The sequence below is a fragment of the Manis pentadactyla genome, chromosome 7 (assembly GCF_030020395.1).
Source record: "Manis pentadactyla isolate mManPen7 chromosome 7, mManPen7.hap1, whole genome shotgun sequence".
Taxonomy (NCBI): domain Eukaryota; kingdom Metazoa; phylum Chordata; class Mammalia; order Pholidota; family Manidae; genus Manis; species Manis pentadactyla.
Genome location: NC_080025.1, coordinates 4,758,598 through 4,778,445, shown reverse-complemented (window position 1 = coordinate 4,778,445; position 19,848 = coordinate 4,758,598). Strand labels below are relative to the sequence as shown.

At 34.5% G+C, this 19,848-nt stretch overlaps 1 protein-coding gene and 1 long non-coding RNA gene across 4 annotated transcripts in view; one reads left to right on the top strand and one right to left on the bottom strand.

Annotated features, from left to right (window-relative positions):
• LOC118916927 (uncharacterized) overlaps positions 1-10,892 on the bottom strand; it is a 47,081-nt gene extending 36,189 nt beyond the window's left edge. The window contains exon 1 of the long non-coding RNA XR_008998673.1: positions 10,789-10,892. This is a non-coding gene — a long non-coding RNA (uncharacterized LOC118916927). The remainder of the gene's footprint in view (positions 1-10,788) is intronic.
• Positions 1-19,848, top strand: part of VEGFC (vascular endothelial growth factor C) — an 80,768-nt gene that overhangs the window by 53,729 nt on the left and 7,191 nt on the right. For all 3 annotated transcript variants that reach the window (XM_036894296.2, XM_057505068.1, XM_057505069.1), the window contains 3 exons: positions 3,487-3,700; positions 5,105-5,295; positions 15,732-15,883. In XM_036894296.2, coding sequence (XP_036750191.2) covers positions 3,487-3,700; positions 5,105-5,295; positions 15,732-15,883 — 557 coding nt within the window. The remainder of the gene's footprint in view (positions 1-3,486; positions 3,701-5,104; positions 5,296-15,731; positions 15,884-19,848) is intronic.

Below are 19,848 nucleotides of genomic sequence, written 5' to 3'. Positions count from 1 at the left end.
ACCATAATGTTGTTCAAGTAATTGTACATTAACGATACCAAAAAAAAAAAATTCTAAGGAAGGTATGCCTATTCCCATCTTAAAAAGTAAAATGAAGTTCAAAGAAATGAAATCTAATGTTACTCAAATAAGATCTGTAGCCAAGACAGAAATCGTGGTCTTTTGTTAGTACAGTCTGTTTTTTTGCCACACATATATAATAGTCTAGCGAGAATAAGTAAATGACTGCTCAGTATCAAGCTATTTTTATACCATTTTGGCCATTAAAGCTTCTGCTTCTGCCACTGGTTGTTATAAATTAAATAGCCTATCAAAGATGTGCTCTGCGCAGAAACATGAACTGTAAAGTGAATGAAGGTTGACTGAGGTACATACCGCGGCGGCCAATATGCAGAGAGATGGTTCCTCTTAAAGTTTTATTCTAATAATAAAAATTATTTATGTTCATTATTGAAAATTTTAAATACAGAAATGTATTTTTGTATTTTAAGATACAGAACATAATTACTTTATTAGAAGAAAGTAATTCTTCTAATAAAAAAACAGAACATAATAACTACTTTAACCCTGTAATTTGGAGAAGATAACTTTTTTGTTGCATATATTTTACTCTTAAGATATACACACATATGCAATCTATCTATAAATTTTATTTTGTGAAAAGGTTGTGCTATTCAATGTATATGAATATTGTATGTGTATAATGTGTATAAATTGTGCATACTATTTCCTCATAGAACATATTACAAACTCCTTCTCACATCTATATCAGTGTCATTACATTACTTTCTGTGCTAATTTCTCTTTGTTGTATGCTATCTAATCAATTATTTATTATTGTCTTGATAGGTTTTTTATATACACTATTATAGACAGCTTCACAATGAATTTGCACATGTATGTGACATAATTATATTACCACTTCTGTTGAATAGCAAATTTAATTCCAGAGTGAATTTGCTGTCTAATTTGGAGCTTGTTAAGCCCCTCCAACTTGAAATAGCACATTTGCCTTGAATAGCTGTGCAAATTTACACTTCCACTGGGACCGAAAAGAATTACAGTTTCCTCCACTTTTGCCATCCCAGAATATATATTAATTGTATTTATTCTTCGTGAACATTCAGTTCAAGTTCTTTGACCTTTTTTCTTCTGAAGTACCTGTTTTCTCCCTGAAATGTTCATGCAGTACTTTAAGAATGCTAGTCCTTTTCATCGGTCATGTATATTGCAAATAGTTTTCTTACTGTATTGTCTTTCATTTTGTTTATAATATTATCTTCCATAACAATAGTTTACATTTTATTTTTATATTCACATTTAGAAGGCCCTTTTTTCAGCCTAACTTTCATTTTCTACGAGTATGTTTTTTTCATTTTTTTCAACTTACATTCTATTATGAACTGTATACTTATATATTTCTTCTGTTGATCTGTTGGATACAATGTTTTCTGTTATAGATATACTTATGTTCTACTTATTTTCCATTTCTAAATTTTTAAGCACTGAAGTTTTGCCTTCAGACTTTGAATACTTAACTGAAAGTACCTCTTCACCACTATCCTTTTTCTTAACAGTTTGTGTATCTTTCACTGTATCATGTAACACTGTCTTGTTGAGTTGCAGCTCCTCTTGGTAGAGTGAACACTCACACCTGTTTTGTAAGATTCATGTGATCAGCTTAGTGCAACTTGACTGTAATTCTGGCTGTGTTATGGTGAAAAGAATCCCAGGGACCCATTGATCATCTGGTCCCATACTGCTGATCGTGTTCGTGGGCTAGTCAAGCAAGCATAGGCAAACAAAACGTATGACATTACCCTGCCAGCGGCAGTGACCACAATACACCTGTACCCTTCTGTAATCTTCCTCTCCACTTGCAGTCCTTTGAGACTGTAAAACATTTTTGATTAGTAAATTTTGTGTCATCTGTGAGATTTTTCTGAGACAAATATTTCCTAAACATTTAACTGGGCCAGGTAAAGTGCATGTTGTGTTGAAAAGTTAACTGGGTAACAGTGTAAGGATATTTTGTCGCTTTCATTCAAGCTAAGTTCCTCTCCACCCCTACCCTCCATCAGTTCAATAGAATTATATTTGTCTAGCTAAATGGCATATTGTCATCCTATATATTCCAGGAAGTAATGGATTAATATCAGTACTTTATAACATAGTCCTAAAGAGATTACATGATATATCCAATTCACACAATAAATGAAGAAAGGGGAGACTCTAAAATTCATAGCCAATTTTATCATCTAGTAGGAAGGAGCACATGTCATAATCTACTGCCTAGGAAGTGCTGTAATAATATAAGAAAACAATGTTAGATTATGTTTCTAAAAATATATACAAAAATCACCTACATCAGAATTATTTGCATTATTCAAAATATAGGTAAGAAGACTGTCAATGAAATAATATTTTGATTTTCAAAGCAAATACATTAATTTTTTTACTTCAAAAATTAGAAAGGGATAAATACCCTTTTAGAATGTAGACTCTTGATCTCCATCCAAGACACCTGGCTTGGGGGTGTGGTGGTGAAGGTGGGGGGTAGTTAACTGCATTTGTAATTCTTGTGCATACTAAACTTTGAGAACAATGTTCAAAAGTATTTACTTATACATTTAGACCTAAAAGCTGGGATAATCATGACAATATAAAATAAACATTTGATGTTGTATTCCACTTTGCTGATAAAGTTAAACAATGTCCCATTTCCCATAATTTCAAAGTATAATGGAGAAAACAATTGTGTTTTTTCTTAGATATGGTAAACACCTTGAAAATACTGGGATTATTCTATTTAATTGGGCAGTAATATAGACAATTATTTATAAGAATGAATAAGTCTTCTCTGAACTATTTTATGTCTTTTTCATTACCATAATAAATGTTGATCAAATTTTTTGGAAATACTGACAGGTTCTGCCAAAATATAAACACTGTGATTCTCTTGTTAAAATCCCATTCGTGATGTGATCTTTTACCCTAAAGTATCTTCTGTAAAGCTAAGATTGCTGATTACAACCATCCTGCTTAATTATATTTTTGTTGATGCTAACAACTAAAAATGAAGCAAAACACTAGAGTGGATTTCAATTTAATTTTTTTCTAGACTGAAGGATAATACAAGCTCGTATAAATTTTCAAACGTGTAAATTCACGAGTTATGTAAAACAAGTATAGATAAAACAAGATGTCAGAAATTATCTTAAAAATTATACATCACAAAATTTTTGTCTTAAAAGCCAAATATATATTTTACATTTTAACTGTAATATTTAATTCTATTTTAATTGTGGCATTGATTTAAATTAAGATATGAATATAATTTTACCAAGAAAAGTTAAGTAATTCAGGGATAATTAATATTTTCAATAGGGATCTAGAAAATATACCACTAAACCTAAGGGTTTTTTAGTGCATGTTTCTAAATCTGTTAACCTGATAAGGAACTAATCTCGCATGTTTCTTTGACAGGCTTATGCAGGCAAAGATCTGGAGGAGCAGTTGCGATCAGTGTCCAGTGTCGACGAACTCATGACAGTACTCTACCCAGAATACTGGAAAGTGTACAAGTGTCAGTTAAGGAAAGGGGACTGGCAGCACAATGAAGAGCAGCCCAACATCAATACAAGAACAGAAGAGACTGTAAAATTCGCTGCAGCACATTACAATGCAGAGATCCTGAAAAGTAAGTATGGCAAAGAAAATATATAATTATATGTCAGGCCACTGAAATTTGCCAGCTTGCTCCTTGAATATCAGCATTTGTTCACTGAACACCTTTAAGGCAGGGCCCTAAGTAAAGAAAATGGAAAACAAAAGACTTTCAAAATAAGCATTTTATAATTTCACTCTAAGTGACTAACTTCTAACTTCTTGAAATATAAAGATAGAAAGGTGCATGTACATCAACACACCTTCATTTTTTTAATCAAGGTGATATCCCTTTGTAGTATTTCAAAAACATACAGATGTATTTTATACACTACATCAGTTTAATCACTTCAACATTCTGGATCTTACAAAATAATTGTATAATATTGTTTTTCTTGATTTGGATTTTGAAATGCTTAATTTCTGTCACCCAAAATCATCTTTTCAAATACTACTTGTTGCCTTCATAGGTAAACAGCTTGTAAGCTGAACTTTCATAAAACTACTGAGATATCTAGCAAAGAATGTCACAAAAAATTATGCTGTTGCGTACAATGGAATAGTGTAAAATTCGTGGATTGCTTTTAAAAATCAAGTCCCTTCAGTTGTTAGATATTAACTGCTATGAAGTTTAAATAAAGATTGCAAATTATTTTGAGAGCAAATACAAACAAAATGGCTTCATATTGAATAACCAATAGTTTATCTCCTTTTTTTCTAAAAATCTTATGTTAGGGCAATATGAAGAAAAGAAACTAGAATATTTAAGAAGTTCATCATTTGTAATGTAGTATTTGAAGAGTCAACAGTGCTATAGGTAAAAAGTTCACTGGAAACAGAATCCCAAGAGTGAGAGTAAAAGGAACAGGAAAATTTGACTTCCCTGAAAAATACTTAGTTCAGGATACACGTCAGCTGATGGAAAATGCCCTTGCCTTTCAAGTAGCTACCACCATGACATTACCCAAAGTTGCCAGACAGCCTGCTTGAAAATGATGTTTGAATTGAGTCCAAAATCATAGCCATCTTCTCATTTACATCTCAGTTTAAAAAGAAAAATTAAATCATGTTGTTTATATTTGCTTTGAGACCACAAAAATACTACATACTATACAGCAAATGAGCATGAAAATCATTTTCTTAAGAAAATCAAACATAAGTGCTATAGAATACTGGTGTAATTTTAAGAAAGTATAGCCCTGATTTTGCTTGTTACATGGCTATAGAAATTCAAAGAAAATATCCTTAGCCACTGTTACATATTATATTGTATTCCAGTTCACAAGGCAATTTAGAGTCCCGTCATATCTTTCTTTAAAGTTATGTATTATCTTAAATCTGAAAATCTGAAATCAAATGTGAGTGACTTCCAACTACTGTGGGCTTTTCCCCCTTGGTGTCTTCTGTATAACTCATAGCCTTCCCTGTGACTCGACAGGTATTGATAATGAGTGGAGAAAGACTCAATGCATGCCACGTGAGGTGTGTATAGATGTGGGGAAGGAGTTTGGAGCAGCCACAAACACCTTCTTTAAACCTCCATGTGTGTCCGTCTACAGATGTGGAGGCTGCTGTAACAGCGAGGGGCTACAGTGCATGAACACCAGCACAGGCCACCTCAGCAGGACGGTAGGTCTTTCAGCCCCACCTGGGTGCCCTCTTGGTCAGAACCCTTAGACTCTGATCCCTTTAAAGCAACTCACTTCAATTCAGAGTTTCTTTTATCTTCTTTGGGGGATAAAGTTACTTTTTCAATATTTTGTGGTTTTGATAATACGGTATCATATAGAAAGTAACTGATGCTTTATGAACCCTATTCACACAGTGTTATTAAAGCCATGTGAAGAAAATAAATATATATATGAATGTGTGTGTATGAACATATACACACGGGCTATATCTCTTTAAAAAATGCTGTATCTCTTTTAAAAATGGAATGACAACACGTTGACTTCTAAAGGTAAACATGGTCATTTGGCAATAAATTACTTTTAAATAGTTAAGTTTCCTGATTATAGAAATACAGCACAAATTATATATTCAAAATACATAATTGTGTGTATGTGTTCTGTGAAACAGTGGTGTACTATTGAAATAAGCCCTGAGTCTGAGCATATTCACTATGCTCATTTAGAAAGCAAAGGAAATATTCTGACACTAAATCTCAAATATTTTGAATAACCTGTAAAGTCCCATCACTTTCAGTGTTAAGAATCTATAAATAACCAAGAAAATTATCTTGTGGTTCAGACTGGATCTTTGATTTTCAGAGCAGAAGCACAAATCTGCACCGGAAGAGGAGGCTGACTGTCCGAGGGCAGGTTTATGTGCTTATGATAATCATTCAATGTTGTGTAAAATGGCAAGTGCCACTGGTCTCTGCACAGAAATGTTGGAGAAGCCCAGGCTGTGGGCTGGGCTGATGCAGATTTCTCCCTGAAAGACAAAACTGGGTTGCTCAAAAGCCTTTCCAATCTGTTGTGAGAGCTGGAATATCATAGGTAATCTGGCTATATTCAAAACTGTCCTTTGGCCTTTAGAAACATGAAATAATTTTTAAAATGGGATATCAGATTTGATGTGTAGAATGAGAAATAAAGGCAAGTTAGCATTTTATTTAAATAATGTCTATACTTAGAACACATAATAAAAGTTTCATCTCATACAAATTTTAGCTTATCTACATGGTTCCCACCAATAAAATCTATTTGTATTTGATATAATTAAGCGAAAATAAAATATTACTACTTCAGTTTCTTCAACTGCATTTTCCCATCTGCTTGTAACTTTCTAAAACTTTTACTGTAACAATCATTTGGTCTCTGAGTTTGGAGATACTATCTGTTACTCAATCCAAATTACTTTTTTGAAAAAAACTGTATTTCTTTATATTGCTCACACACTTAAGGAACAAGCCATTTTAGATACTAAAACCTGTAAGAGCAAACAAAAAATAAATTATAAACCTGAATTTTCTGTTCAACTTGCACCTGCCTAAATTCTAAATATTAAAAAAAAGTCAAAAGGTGATGTTTTGGGATCTTTCATCATTCCTATTATTAGTACAGTTAATTAAGCATAGCCAGAAGTGGTTTATTCTCTATAATTTCCTTTAAGTACGCCAAATAATACCGAATTCATTCGTGCATGTGCTGACAAGAAAAGCACTGGGGCTCCATTCATGCATTTAGAAATGTTTGCAAGTAAGGTGGTAACGTTTCAGTAGTAGACAAAATTCTAATATTTTAATGGAATAATATATAACTGAATGGAGAATATAGCCAATGATTCTATAACATCTTCCTGTGCTGACAGATAGTAACTGCATTGGTGGGGGTGAGGATTTAATAATATGGGGAACTGCTGAACCACTGTGTTGTATAGCTGAAACCAATGTAAGGCTGTATATCAACTATACTTCAATAAAAAACAAACATAATTGTAGTGCTGAGGGACAATAAAACAGCTCCTTTGTTCATCCCCCTCTTCTCCCAAAGCTATCAGTAATCATGAATTTGTTAGCTAAGAAATTATAATTTATATTGTATACTATACTGAATAGAACAGTACTAACTGAACAGGTATTACTGAATATTATGTGTTTATCTTATAACCTTGAAGTAAAACTGTTTTTTTAAAAAACCTCTTAATAAGCATCTTAATAAATAAATCTCTTAAAAATATATAAATCCTTTAGTAAATACATAGAAATACAGATGCCAGTAGGATATTCTCTAAAAAGTAACACTGACTTCAAAAAGATACTAATGTTAAAAATTTTGCTGCTTTTATATTCAAGCCCAACTCCATAAAAATATTTTTGGCCTCCTTAAACTCTTGAAAAAAAAAGTCTTTTTTTTTTTTTTTTAGAGAGAAAATAAATATGGGTGCTTTAGGAATTAAATTTTTGGAATACCTTTGGTAGTGTATATTTTTAAGTAATTCTGTTAAGCAATCTGATATGTATCTAGACCATACTATTTATTATTATGGTTTGATTTAAATCAAGTATCAGTTTGGCTGACCCTCAAAAGGCCTAGTAAGCAACTGCATTCTCCAAAGATCAAAGGGCTGTATCTCCTTTAAAAATGGAATGACATGGAATAGACTCAAAGACAAGATTCTGAAGAATTATTTAATCAAATATAATCATTAAAGCTCATTAGTTATTTCAAAGATGTCATATTGGGATTAGTTGTTAAATGAGCTTTTATTTCCAAAGTGCTCATACTGTAAAAATGTAGAGTTGAATAAAAACTCTAGTAGTATTGAGCTTTTTCTTGTTCTGTTTGCTCGTTTCTTCAGATTCCTGTTTTTTTTAATGTTTAGTTTATTTTCTTGGTGAAAATTATTTGCCAACTGACAATATCCAAAGCTATTTTTCATTACTAATTTCTCCCACAAATTCTTCTATTGTCTTATTATAGAGAAACTGTTTTAAAGTGAATCTTCTGTAATAAAAATCTCAAGCTTTATAGCGAATATTTATTCATTATTACTCTAATATTTAAATTAAATATTTTGAAATATATCTCCTTTAGATACTGATGCCCAAATATTGTGTGTAATAGCTCCTCAGACAGTCTTTTTCTCCCCAACATCAAACCCACCCCAAACAGCAACACTAGAAAAGCTCCTGGTCTCCAATTTTACCTCTCATTTCATGACTTCATCTCTAGTCAGAAACGGGTCATATTTGCCAATCTCTCTTCTCTTATCACAAATCCAGTCTATCACCAAATCAAAGGTTAATTTTATCTCTTAATATCTTGAATCCTCATGACTACTACCATCATTATAGTGAAGTCCAAGACATTTTTGATGTTCTTTCCCACTAACAAAATAACATCCTCTCCGCACCCCTGCTTCCATGACCTCCTTCCTAATTTAGTCTGTAAATTGCTCCCAAGTGTAAATTGCCCCCAAGTATTTTTAAAAACATAGGTCTGGTGTTATCAGTCTCCAGAATAAAGGCTTTCCAATGATTTCCAATGCTCTCAGAGTAAGATGAAAATCTTTATCACAACCTAAAGTGCCTCTGCCTTCCTACACAGCATCGTTTCACATAACTATCCCTTGGACTTATTTTTGGGGATTCCAATGCTCTACACTTCTTTCAGTTGCTGGGGTCACCGCGCACTGCTGCCCCAGAGCTTTGGCACACACCATTCTTATTTCCCTTCAACCCATTTGCCACATTGCAGCAGTGAGTTTTTTCTTTTCTAAATGATAAATGAGATACTGCTCAAAATTCTTGAGCAGGATTTCATTACTGAGACTGAGTCAGCACCAGGCTATAGATAAGCAAGTCATTTCTGATTGGATACTCAGGCTTACATTGGCTCTGATTGGTTGATGCAAATGTTCTAAGTTGTTGAGTATTTTGAACGGCACTCTCGTTTAGGTGCTTTCCTTAGGTTAAATTCTGTGACATGGTTTACTGGGCCTTCTGTTGTCTGGCTGCTCCTAAATCTGCAACCTCAGCCGTACTGCGGGTTCCCTCACATGGTACTTTCCACAAGTACCCAAGTTCTTATACTCATTATGTCAGTATCTCTTACTTCCGAGTCATTACAGGGCTGAGCCCTGTGTTTGAAACATCTCCTGCACACCATTCCCAAACCCCGCTTACCTAGCTAATGTCTGTTCATTCCTAGGCCAAGGTATCCTGTTGTATGCTCCAAAGGCAGCCTTTATTGCCCATATTTTACCATCACCACCTTGTCTGTCAGGTTATTTTATTCCCTAGGCTCTAAACTCCATGAAAACAACGACTGTGTTTGGTTATTATCCTGAGTTACAAGGAGTAGTTGGCACACAGTAAATACTAGGTGCTAACTGGATTGAATACATAAATAAAAGGGAACGGATTTGGAGTCAAAGGTAGAGTTTGAATATGCTGATTTTGAAGAATCTGAGTGGTATTTAGTGAAGATACCAGAAGAAGATTGGGCACATAATTCTAGCATTCTGTAGTGGTCACTGGATCTTTAGCATAGATTTGGGACTAAACAACATATTGATAAATGTTGTTTGAAGCCCTGGTGTGGTTGTCATTACTTAGAAAATCTGTGTATCAGGAGAGAAGAGCAAAAGCTGGGAAAGCCACTCTTCAATCCCAAGGGTCTCCCGTGATTTTGTAGTATGATGGCCTTTTCTACCCAAAGAGTCCACTCAGATTTTTTTTATAGTAAGAGGCATAATTTCAGTTTAAATTCAATTAAGCAAGCATGGTGAAGCACCTACTCTGTGGTGCTTCATATTCTGAAGAACCACGACTATACAGTGATGTATGGACCCTGCACTGACAGAGCAGGGAAAAACATCACGTAATTAAAAAGATACTATGTGCTGTGAAAGAGAAGTGCAAAGACTTATGGAAATGAGTATCAAGAAGGTTTACAAACCAAGAGAGCATGAAACGCCTGAAGGCAATGTTTTCACGTGTGTTTAACATTTTTACTAATACTGCAGCTTGTAAAACCTTGTACTTAAGTAACACCTGAGTTCGTTTATTTTATTATTTTCAGTGTAATCTAAATGGAGCATGTGATGATTTCTTTCAAATGTAAAAGGCAGTTTCCTACTGCTCTATTTTCTGAAGGAAAAAAGGAGTTTCTGTTTTGTTAAAGGAGTCTCAGACACATCTTTCAGCAACAAAATTCACCAACTAGAATCATACGAATCGCAAGGACAATGTACCTTAAGTAAAACCCAAGTTTGTTACAGAAACTTCCCAGAATTTTTATAATGGGGCTTAGTAAAGGGCAGGTTATCAGAACATGTGAGGAAACCACCCATTAGCTGAGAAATAAAACCAGATGGCCTAGGCATTCCAGTGAACGAATCGATAACAACTGCTTCAAAGCCCTCCCCAACTAATAGCTAAGTGATTTTGAAAAGTTAAGTACATTGGATGTCTTTTTGACCTCTTTCATAAACATATGCTTTCAGTATATTTTCTTATGAGAAATTGTATATTTAAGAGATATAACCAGAAAGTAGAAAGTCAATTTTGCAGAATGTAAACTATTTGTTGACAAAAGTAGGAGAAGAAAATCCAAATGTTTGTTTTTGAGCCAAACATTTGGATTAAAAAGTTATTTAAATGTTAATATTTACCTTATATAGTTTTACTGAAGGTAGGAATGAGCAAAAGAAGAACTCTTAAATCCATGGGGCTTCCTTGGAAATCTTGGGATTAGAGCTGAAGAAACTACAGTGTTTGCTGGCCGTGTTCGTTAGTGTCTACAGAAGGCGCCTGCTCCGTCTGTCTGGAGGCAGGGTCTCCGTGTCACTGTGGTATATATGCACAACATAATTTAAAATTCTATGTTGCCATCTAAACAAGAAACAACTATCCTGTTTTTTAATTATTTTATAAAGAAATAATATGAGCATATATATTAGCAAAAACATTCCAGATAATATCTGAGTTAAACTGAGTATTTCCTAAAAATTTCTTTTACACCAAATTTATCAAAGCCTAAGTAAGATGTGCAACTCTGGAATGAACACAGAAGTATTATTTTGCACTGTGGACAGAGATAGTTCTTCCATTAATTAAAAAGAACACTGGCAGTCTGAAGGATTAGTTTATTACATTCATATGTATTCAACAAATGGAATGTGATTTGTTTGGAATCTTTAGCTAATTAATGTTTGGCAAGCACAGTTGCTGGAAATCAGGTTTTATCCAGATGTGGAAAAAGAACTCTATACCAATACCAATGATCGGAAGTTTCTTTAGGAATAATGTTGGCCCTAAGAAAAAAAACCAATGCATCTATTTAAAATGCTACTTTTTTCCAACCCAAGGTACTGAGTTGGAAAATTTTATTCAGTATTTCTAAAACTCCTGAATTGGCATTTTTATTTTAATTGTAGCTCTGTATAGATAGTTTATGTAGAAAAGTATGTTAAAACCAATTCAGTACAAGATGTAAATCTGTTAGGGTCTGCTCTCCTGTGTTCTTCCCAGGCCCAGTTTAACTTCCATTGGCCCTTGATAGCTGGCAGATACTCAGCTGATATGCAAACAATAAACCATCAATTTTTCCCTTTTCCCATTTTTAGGGATTATTTCTTTAAATGTGTGGTTTTTCCATCTGATTTTACAATTATTCACCACACTCTCCAGAGGCCACAGATTGTTTCTATACTTAATTTAATAGACTCAAGGTTGAAATATTTAAATTATGAATGGTAGTGAGATATTAAGCTCTGAAGAGAAACTGATTATGTTTTGGGGCATAAAGATGTTGTAAAAAAATCATTTTGTTTCATATTTGCAGCCACACAAACACCCCTTTAAAATTTAGTACTGACCTATAATCTAGGATCTTCTAAGTAAGGACTTTCTACACTTTATTCTTGAATAGCCTACAATGTAAGTAGAAATAAGAATTATTGCTTTACAACTGTTGCTATACTGGTGTAAACAACCTATTGTTTCACAAAGTGGCTTTTTTGAACTCCATTCTTGTTGGTGAGAATTGACTATTAAATATCCTTATCAAAGAATGCCAGTAGATAACAACTGGAAACCTCTCAGTTGGAAATGCTTGTCATTTCCTCTTTTTTATTACAGTTTTACAGAATACACAATCAGATTTTTTTAAATTTCCAGCCTTGTTTAAGTATCAATTTTATATAAGTCATTTTAATGTTCTCCAAAACCAGCAACTCTTTTAATAGGCATATACTGTATAGCATCAGTCTCCATAATGAATTTTATTAGTATTTAGATCCTAGATACATTGTTCAAGAACAATTCTCTTTATAGCATAAAGCTGTTTTAGAACTATCATGTTCAAAATACCAAATTTTACTTGCCGTCTTCAGTTAGTATTGACTAAGTACACACATATATATGGAATTATTAATTAGCTAATGCTGAACATAGTACATAAATTTTTCACTATATGAGCTTAAATCCTTCTGTGTGTACAATAAAGGACAAAATAGGCTAATGATAGTACAAGAATTCTGTTATTAAAATATAAAGAAACGACTTCACCACCCAAACAACACTACCATCTATGTTACAGATGATGAAATGGTGACTAAGGGAAGTTAGGTGATTTGTCCAAGTATAGAAGGAGTAAATTGTAGGCACAGAACTCTAATTAATGTCTGTCTATTTCTAAGACTAAGCTTTTGGTTATTCTTCTATGTCTAGTAGAAGAGGGAGGTTGTCAGTTATTTGAAAGTGTATTTATTTGGGGAGGGGGACATATGAAAGACTCAAACTTACAGGAAGAAAGTTTCTAAGAAGTGATTTCTTTTGATGCCTTTCTACCTGTCCCTTTATCCCTTCGGTCGGGGTATTCACCAACACACATCTCTTCCACCCTTTAAAAGTATAGCGCTGGGCTTATTTTTCCAGGAAGATGCTGTTGTCCATCTCACCAGAGCATTTTGCAAAGCCCCTGTCCCTACAGATACATTTGGTGCTTAAGGCACGTCCTGGTGGCGGACATCGCCCACCCAGGGCGGCTCCCGGTGCTTCCTCCCCGCGGGAAACGAACCAGGCTGCAGTCCGGAACAGCAGCCACCACTGAGAGCGGGGCGGCTGCTGAGGAGGCGAGGGTGGGGACACATCTGCACCTCCTGTGCAGGAGCTGGCATCTCAGAGAGCTTTCCTTCCCTGCCAGGCTCTGCTCTGCCTTGTCACGGAGACAACGCCAAACCCACAGTGATTAAAATGGTCCTGCGGCCTGAGCCCGACCCTTCTTCCTCCAGTCTGCCGTCTCCCCGCAGCTCGGCCCTCCAGCCCCCGCCCGGCCACGGCCTTGAGAGCTGCTCTCGGTACCCAGCTGTCCCCCCTCCATCCTTGCCATACAGGATTGCCTGAGACATCTGACCCTGTGACCCCGCACACCTTTGAAAGCTCTCCTCTCTTTGGCTTCCCTGGGTTTAACAATACGCCCCTGTTCTCCATCTCCACGACATCCAGGATTCTCCCCAGACATACTTACTACTTTATCAGTCTTTTTTTCACCACTTAAGTGTATTTGCTCCCAAGTTTCTTTATTAGGCACTTTATCTTTTCATAAAGGATGATCTCACCACGTAACCTCATCAGTGTCCAAGACTTCAATTGTAACTTTAATATTGGTGATTTTTAAATGACTCTCCTAAACTCTACACACACATATCTAACTGCCTATTAGACAAATTCTTAAGAGTTTTGTGAGCTGACCTGTACATCTTCCTGCCATTTTCACTGTTAGTTTAAATAAATAATTCATAAATTATGTAAATAAAAATTTAAGCTATTTATTACAAATTGTGTATTTTCTAAGCTATTTTACATTTCTTCCTTAATGTTAGATCTTAATGTAGGGCCCAAAGATGTCATAAGAAGTTGAAAAACTGTAGTGTACAGAGACACTGCAGAATTAATCCTCTTAAAATAGTTACACATAGTGCAAAGGATTTCTACTAGTGTGACATTTCACCTAATAAAAGGTTCCATCCAAACTGTAAAAACAAATGTCTTTAAGAAAGAAACTGATTAAAAACAATACTGGGATTCACTGAAGCCATATGTTGACATTTTCTATCTAGAATGGATAGTATTCTAGAGAAAATCTACAAGTTTGGTACTATATGCAACTAATAAAAAATACATCCATACTCAATTTATGTATCACATTTATGTATGTTAGCTTCTATAATTTTTATAACAGTCCCATGAAGTAATGGATCAAATGTTATCCTCAGTTTACTGATTTCTAAAGAAACATACAGCTTAAAGAAGTAAAATGACTTCTTAGTTCACACAACTTATAAGGGTTGCTAATAAAAGTGCCCTGTCTGGGTGTGATCCTGTGCCCTTTCCTCCCAAGGCACTTATGCTAAGAAAGTTGCTGAATTTGTGAATGAATATATAATGAATACATTTCAAATGAACAAAACGTGCATTTTATAATTTAGATATGTCTGTATTTCATTCTTCAAAATTCAGTTCAATAAAACCCCCTGTAAGTATAGGCGAAATTGGCAACTAACTGTACTTCCTAAATATTTTTAATGATCTTCGTCTTTTGGCATGAAATAATACCAAGGGGCGGAATCACAAGGCTCTAGAGTATCTATCTTTTTCAGCACTGCTCAGATTGCCAAAAGACACAAATAACACAAGGTCCAACTACAGTTAAATTACTACAAAGTGATCTTATCAATCTGGTAATGGCCAGTATTTCACTTCTACCATTATTACTGATAATTAGATTTCAAGAACTTGAGGCACTTAAATCCACTTAGGTTCTACTTGATCACTAACTTATTTGTATATTTTAATTTAAAACAGTGTTTTGGAGAAGGAAGAGAATAACTGAAGTTCTCCATAAATAAGGCATTCACAATGAGACTTTATAAGCTAAATTTGAGACTAACTCATAATCACGTATCATATCATATTTTAAGCTTATTATTTTCATAATGCCTTTGTCAAAATAGCAGAAGCAAAGCTTTATTAAGTAATGAATGTGTGTGTTTTTCTTTCAAATGTATTAAATTCATAAGGTATCTCGACCAATGTAAAGCTAATTTGAGGTGGAAATGTAATTCGGAATAAAAGTCAATTTTACATCTAAGTATTTTATGTCTATGAATTCAGTTTACATAAAATAGGACTTAACCAAACATACCTGTGTGGCCATTAGCTTTGCTCTTATATCAAAAATGTATTTATAGCTGGGCCACTTTTTAAACCCCTGGGATAATCTAAGACTCCAAAATAGTTATTTTCCCTGGAACACATCGATCAAGTACATCTCTGCTCTGTAATCATTAGTTGGTTATCAAAGTTCTAATATGCTTTATTATAGTGACATGAGATAAGCACATGGTCTATTATTATTCTGATAAAGGATACTGATTAGAAACAAAATAGTTTTTACATTGTAATCACAAAAACCTCAATGTCCAGCACATACTATGCAGCACTGCCTATCATACAGAGTTAACCCCACTCTTTTTTGGACTCCAACATTTGCCATAAAAATGCTTTCTAGCATCTGTATAATTTTTTCTTCTTTTTGTCCCTTCCTTTGTAGTTGTTTGAAATTACAGTGCCTCTCTCTCAAGGCCCCAAACCAGTAACAATCAGTTTTGCCAATCACACTTCCTGCCGATGCATGTCTAAATTGGATGTTTACAGACAAGTTCATTCAATTATTAGACGTTCCCTGCCAGCAACACTACCACAGTGAGTATGAATTCAATCTATTTTTTCTACATATTCTACATCTAATATAAAATTTTCAAGGAAACATAGTTCATTAAACAAATTGTGAAATTTGCTGTAATATACTTTGCATCAAAATAGAAGACAAATTTAATAGTGCACCATGAAAATAAAATTAAACAGGGAAGCCCATTTTATAGACAAAGTAGTTCACAATCTAAAAGAAATATTGCTATGGCATATAATACATATCCTTCCCGTATTCACACTAATAGTAACAGCCTAAAATGGATATGACATTCATGAAGTCAGCTGTGGAGACTCAAAAATGATGTTACAGCTAAAAATATTTAAGCCTTAATAAGACTTATGCTCCAGAACAGAAAGTACGTAGAAATAATTTTTGTATCTGTCAGCATTCAGTTGCCTTTCTTCAATCTCAATTACTTTTTCTTTTTATATCTACTGATATTCTTTATTTCAGCAAGGACTGAATTTTGAAATACTAAATTCTTGAAAATATTTTCACTTAATTTACCTTCAATTTAACATTCAAAGTAACATTTGTTATTCAAATTTTCTTCCCATCCAGATTTTTAGTTTGGTATATGGCCACATAGGCTTTATTCCACCATATAGGAGGATCTGCAGAGAACCCCAAGTGTTGACTCTGAATAGTTTATAATGACTCGTTACACACTGCCATTTAAGCCCTAGGAACTGTTACTTTCAGCCCAGAACGAGGACACAGGTCTTGTTCTTCAGGGTATCCAGGGTTTGTGGAATATGCATATGAATAAAACTTGCATACTCCAACATTTGTAACAATAGTATAAATAAACAGATGGGCAGAAATACAAATACACATATATATTGCCAAAAAAATTTTTAAACCTTGCATTTTAGGGAACTTGACAATAAATATGATATGCTAATAGCAGTTTTCCCTATCAATTCTCTGTGCCACTTTACTTACAGTGTCAGATAGGAGGTCTTATCTTTCTTCCCAGGGACACTTTAGGAAAAACTCAAGGATAGCCAAATTTAACAGAGTTCTGTTCTCCTTGATGTGAGAATGAAAAGATCACAAGGCATCTGTGAATAAATTCATGCTAATACGTGTGGAGACACCCCCACCAGATGTTTCTGTGTGTTCCATGCAGCTCGAGGGCTGTGCTCACCTGCCTCCCTTGGCAACTCATCCATCCTGAATATTTCAGCTATATCTCTGTGCTTCCAAAGTTATCTCTGTGCTTTCCAAAGTTATAATTCAAGACTGACTTACAATATTGTACCTAAATCTACTTTATATTGCTGTTTATAACTGTATTAGATATAATAGGTACAAAACCAAATCCCTTTATTAAGACATTTTTAAATCCCATACTTATACATTGTTCACAGCAATGTTCTCTGGTACCCTTTGAGGCCTTGAAATCACACAGTTGTCATTAATTACTTCTGTTTCTGATATTTTGGGAGAGAGGGTAGATAAAATGCTGTAACCTAAACTTGTATTTAATTTCCATCCACTTCACTCTGCATTCACGTCTGTTTTAATTCAGTGGTGTCAACACTAGTTTTCTTGTATCGACCCTTTCTCAACTCTTGTATATCATCACAAGTAAACTTTAAAAGGCATCACCTCATTCATCTGCCCAGAAACTGTCAGTGGCTTACCACCACTTACAGAATTGACCACAAATTTCTCACCTCCCTGCACTGGTGTCAGCTTCCTCTCTTGTTTTCTTCCGATTATTCACAAAGTCTGGATTTCACAAAGTCTGATTTCCTCAACACCAAGTTCATTTCCTGCTCTGTATCTTGTTTCTATTCTGGCCCTGATTAAAATAGACTTCCTTTCTTTTCTGCCTTTCCAAAGCCCTATCCGCTTCTCAGAGTTCAGGTAAAGGTCTTTCCCTTGCATTTGTCTTACCTTAACACCTTAGCTACCTTTGCTTCTTGAAAGCCCACAGCTATTACTGTATTGACTTTGTCTTTGCATGGGTTTACAGGGCTATGTCAATGTGACATGTGAAACTGGAGTGTGAGAACATTTCAAGTAGGTTTATTTTCTCTGTAATATCCAGCTAATAGTACTTGAAAGTAATTGAGCCCTTAATGTACTTTCTGCCCTTTATATACATTGTTACCTTTAAGCCTCAAAATGATCATCTGCTGAGTTGGTCACAGTATTAGCCTGATTTACAGATGAGAGGGAAATCACACTCCAGAGGTGGGGGCTAACAATATGCTGCAGTGATCAACTAATGCTCGTGATGTAAGGGAACTTAGTTATCCGTAGGTATCTTGTAGCATTTGCATGTTTTACTCATATTTTCATCATGACATATTCATACAACAAGTATCCAACATGGAAGCCAAGATGAGACAAAAAATGAGAGCAAAAAGAGCCAGGACCACAGGGCAAGCAGTTCTGGACCTGAATCCAGGTGTGCTGCCCTTCGGCCTTCTAAGATTAGATATTTCACATCCCTGGACCTCAGCTGCTTAAACAGTATAGAAATGTAAAGATGTAAAGAGGATTGAGCACAACACTGAATGCTTATGTGGGGCTCGGTACAGGGTCTGGCTTCCAAGAGATAGACATGAAAGGCAGATTTACTATTATTCCTAAGGTTCATGTCTAATTCATCTCTTTGTCTCTCTGTATTCAGTGTTTTTACTATTACTTACAATAAGAAATGTATTTTATATTCCAAGCCAGTACAGACATAAGAATGTGTACATGTAATATCCATGTGTGTGTGTGTATAAAGTATATATAGTTTTAAAGTAGATAACTATGTAACTTTACATTTAGTTATAAACCCATATATAACTGTAAAACAAAGTATTATTTTGAAATATTTCCCTTTATCATAGCACTACCCACCATATATATTATAACCCCTCCCCACCAATGTGCAACAGAGGTGAATGCATGAACAGATTGTAATGTACCCATACAGTGAAACTTTACTGAGCAATATGAAAAGAATGAACTGTGGCCACAAACAAAATGAATGCATCTCAGAAACATTAAGCTGAGTTAAAGAAACTGGATAGAAAAATATATTATGCAATTCAATTTACATGAACCTCTAGAAAAGACAAACAATCTAGATTGAGAGGGAGCAATTCAGTAGCTGCCTGAAGATGCAGGCAGTGGGCACTGACTGGGAAGGGGCACAGGGAGCCTTTGGGAGTGATGGAAATGTTCTGTCCTTTGATTGTGGTGGCAGTTACATGGGTGCATAAATTTGTAAAAAGGCAATGAAATTAAAATAGGAGCATTTTATTGTATGCAAATTATTCCTCAACAAAAACAGTTTTTGAAAAGCCAAGATAAAGACCCCTTTTATGAACTATAATTTTGAATTAGTAACTGTATCTTTTCCTTCTCACGGCCCCAGAGCCTTGGGTAAAATGTTTCAATAGTTCTATTCCAAAAAGTCCTTGATTATTGTGTTCATCTTGAGTTCATCACACATGGACCTTGAATACACTTGACTATCTGCACAGTTGTTGACTGCTTACATTTTTGCAATAGTGGCTAATATTGGATAGACAGAGGTTAAGGAAAAAAACTGCATATCAGTGTTCTTAAGTAAGTTTAACTTCTTCAATACTATGGATACAAATCAGAATTATATTCATTTTAAGGCTATATATACGTTACCTTAAAAAGGAACATGTTTAACAGAAATATATCTAAATAAAATGCATATGCTTATCTTCCCTTGTATGTATTTTTATTGATTTCACATTAATTTGTGCTTCTACCTTTTTATGTTACTGTTTGCTTGTGCTCTGTTAGGCTACTGACTGGAGAAACAGTGACAAGAGTTGGGGTTTGTTAGGATATAAAAGGAGTAGATAGTAATTAGAACTGATAATTGAAAATTCCATGGTTTTACCTACATTTCCAGACTCAATAATTTAATTGCTGATGAAATAGTTACATTAATATAAAAAATTAGGCT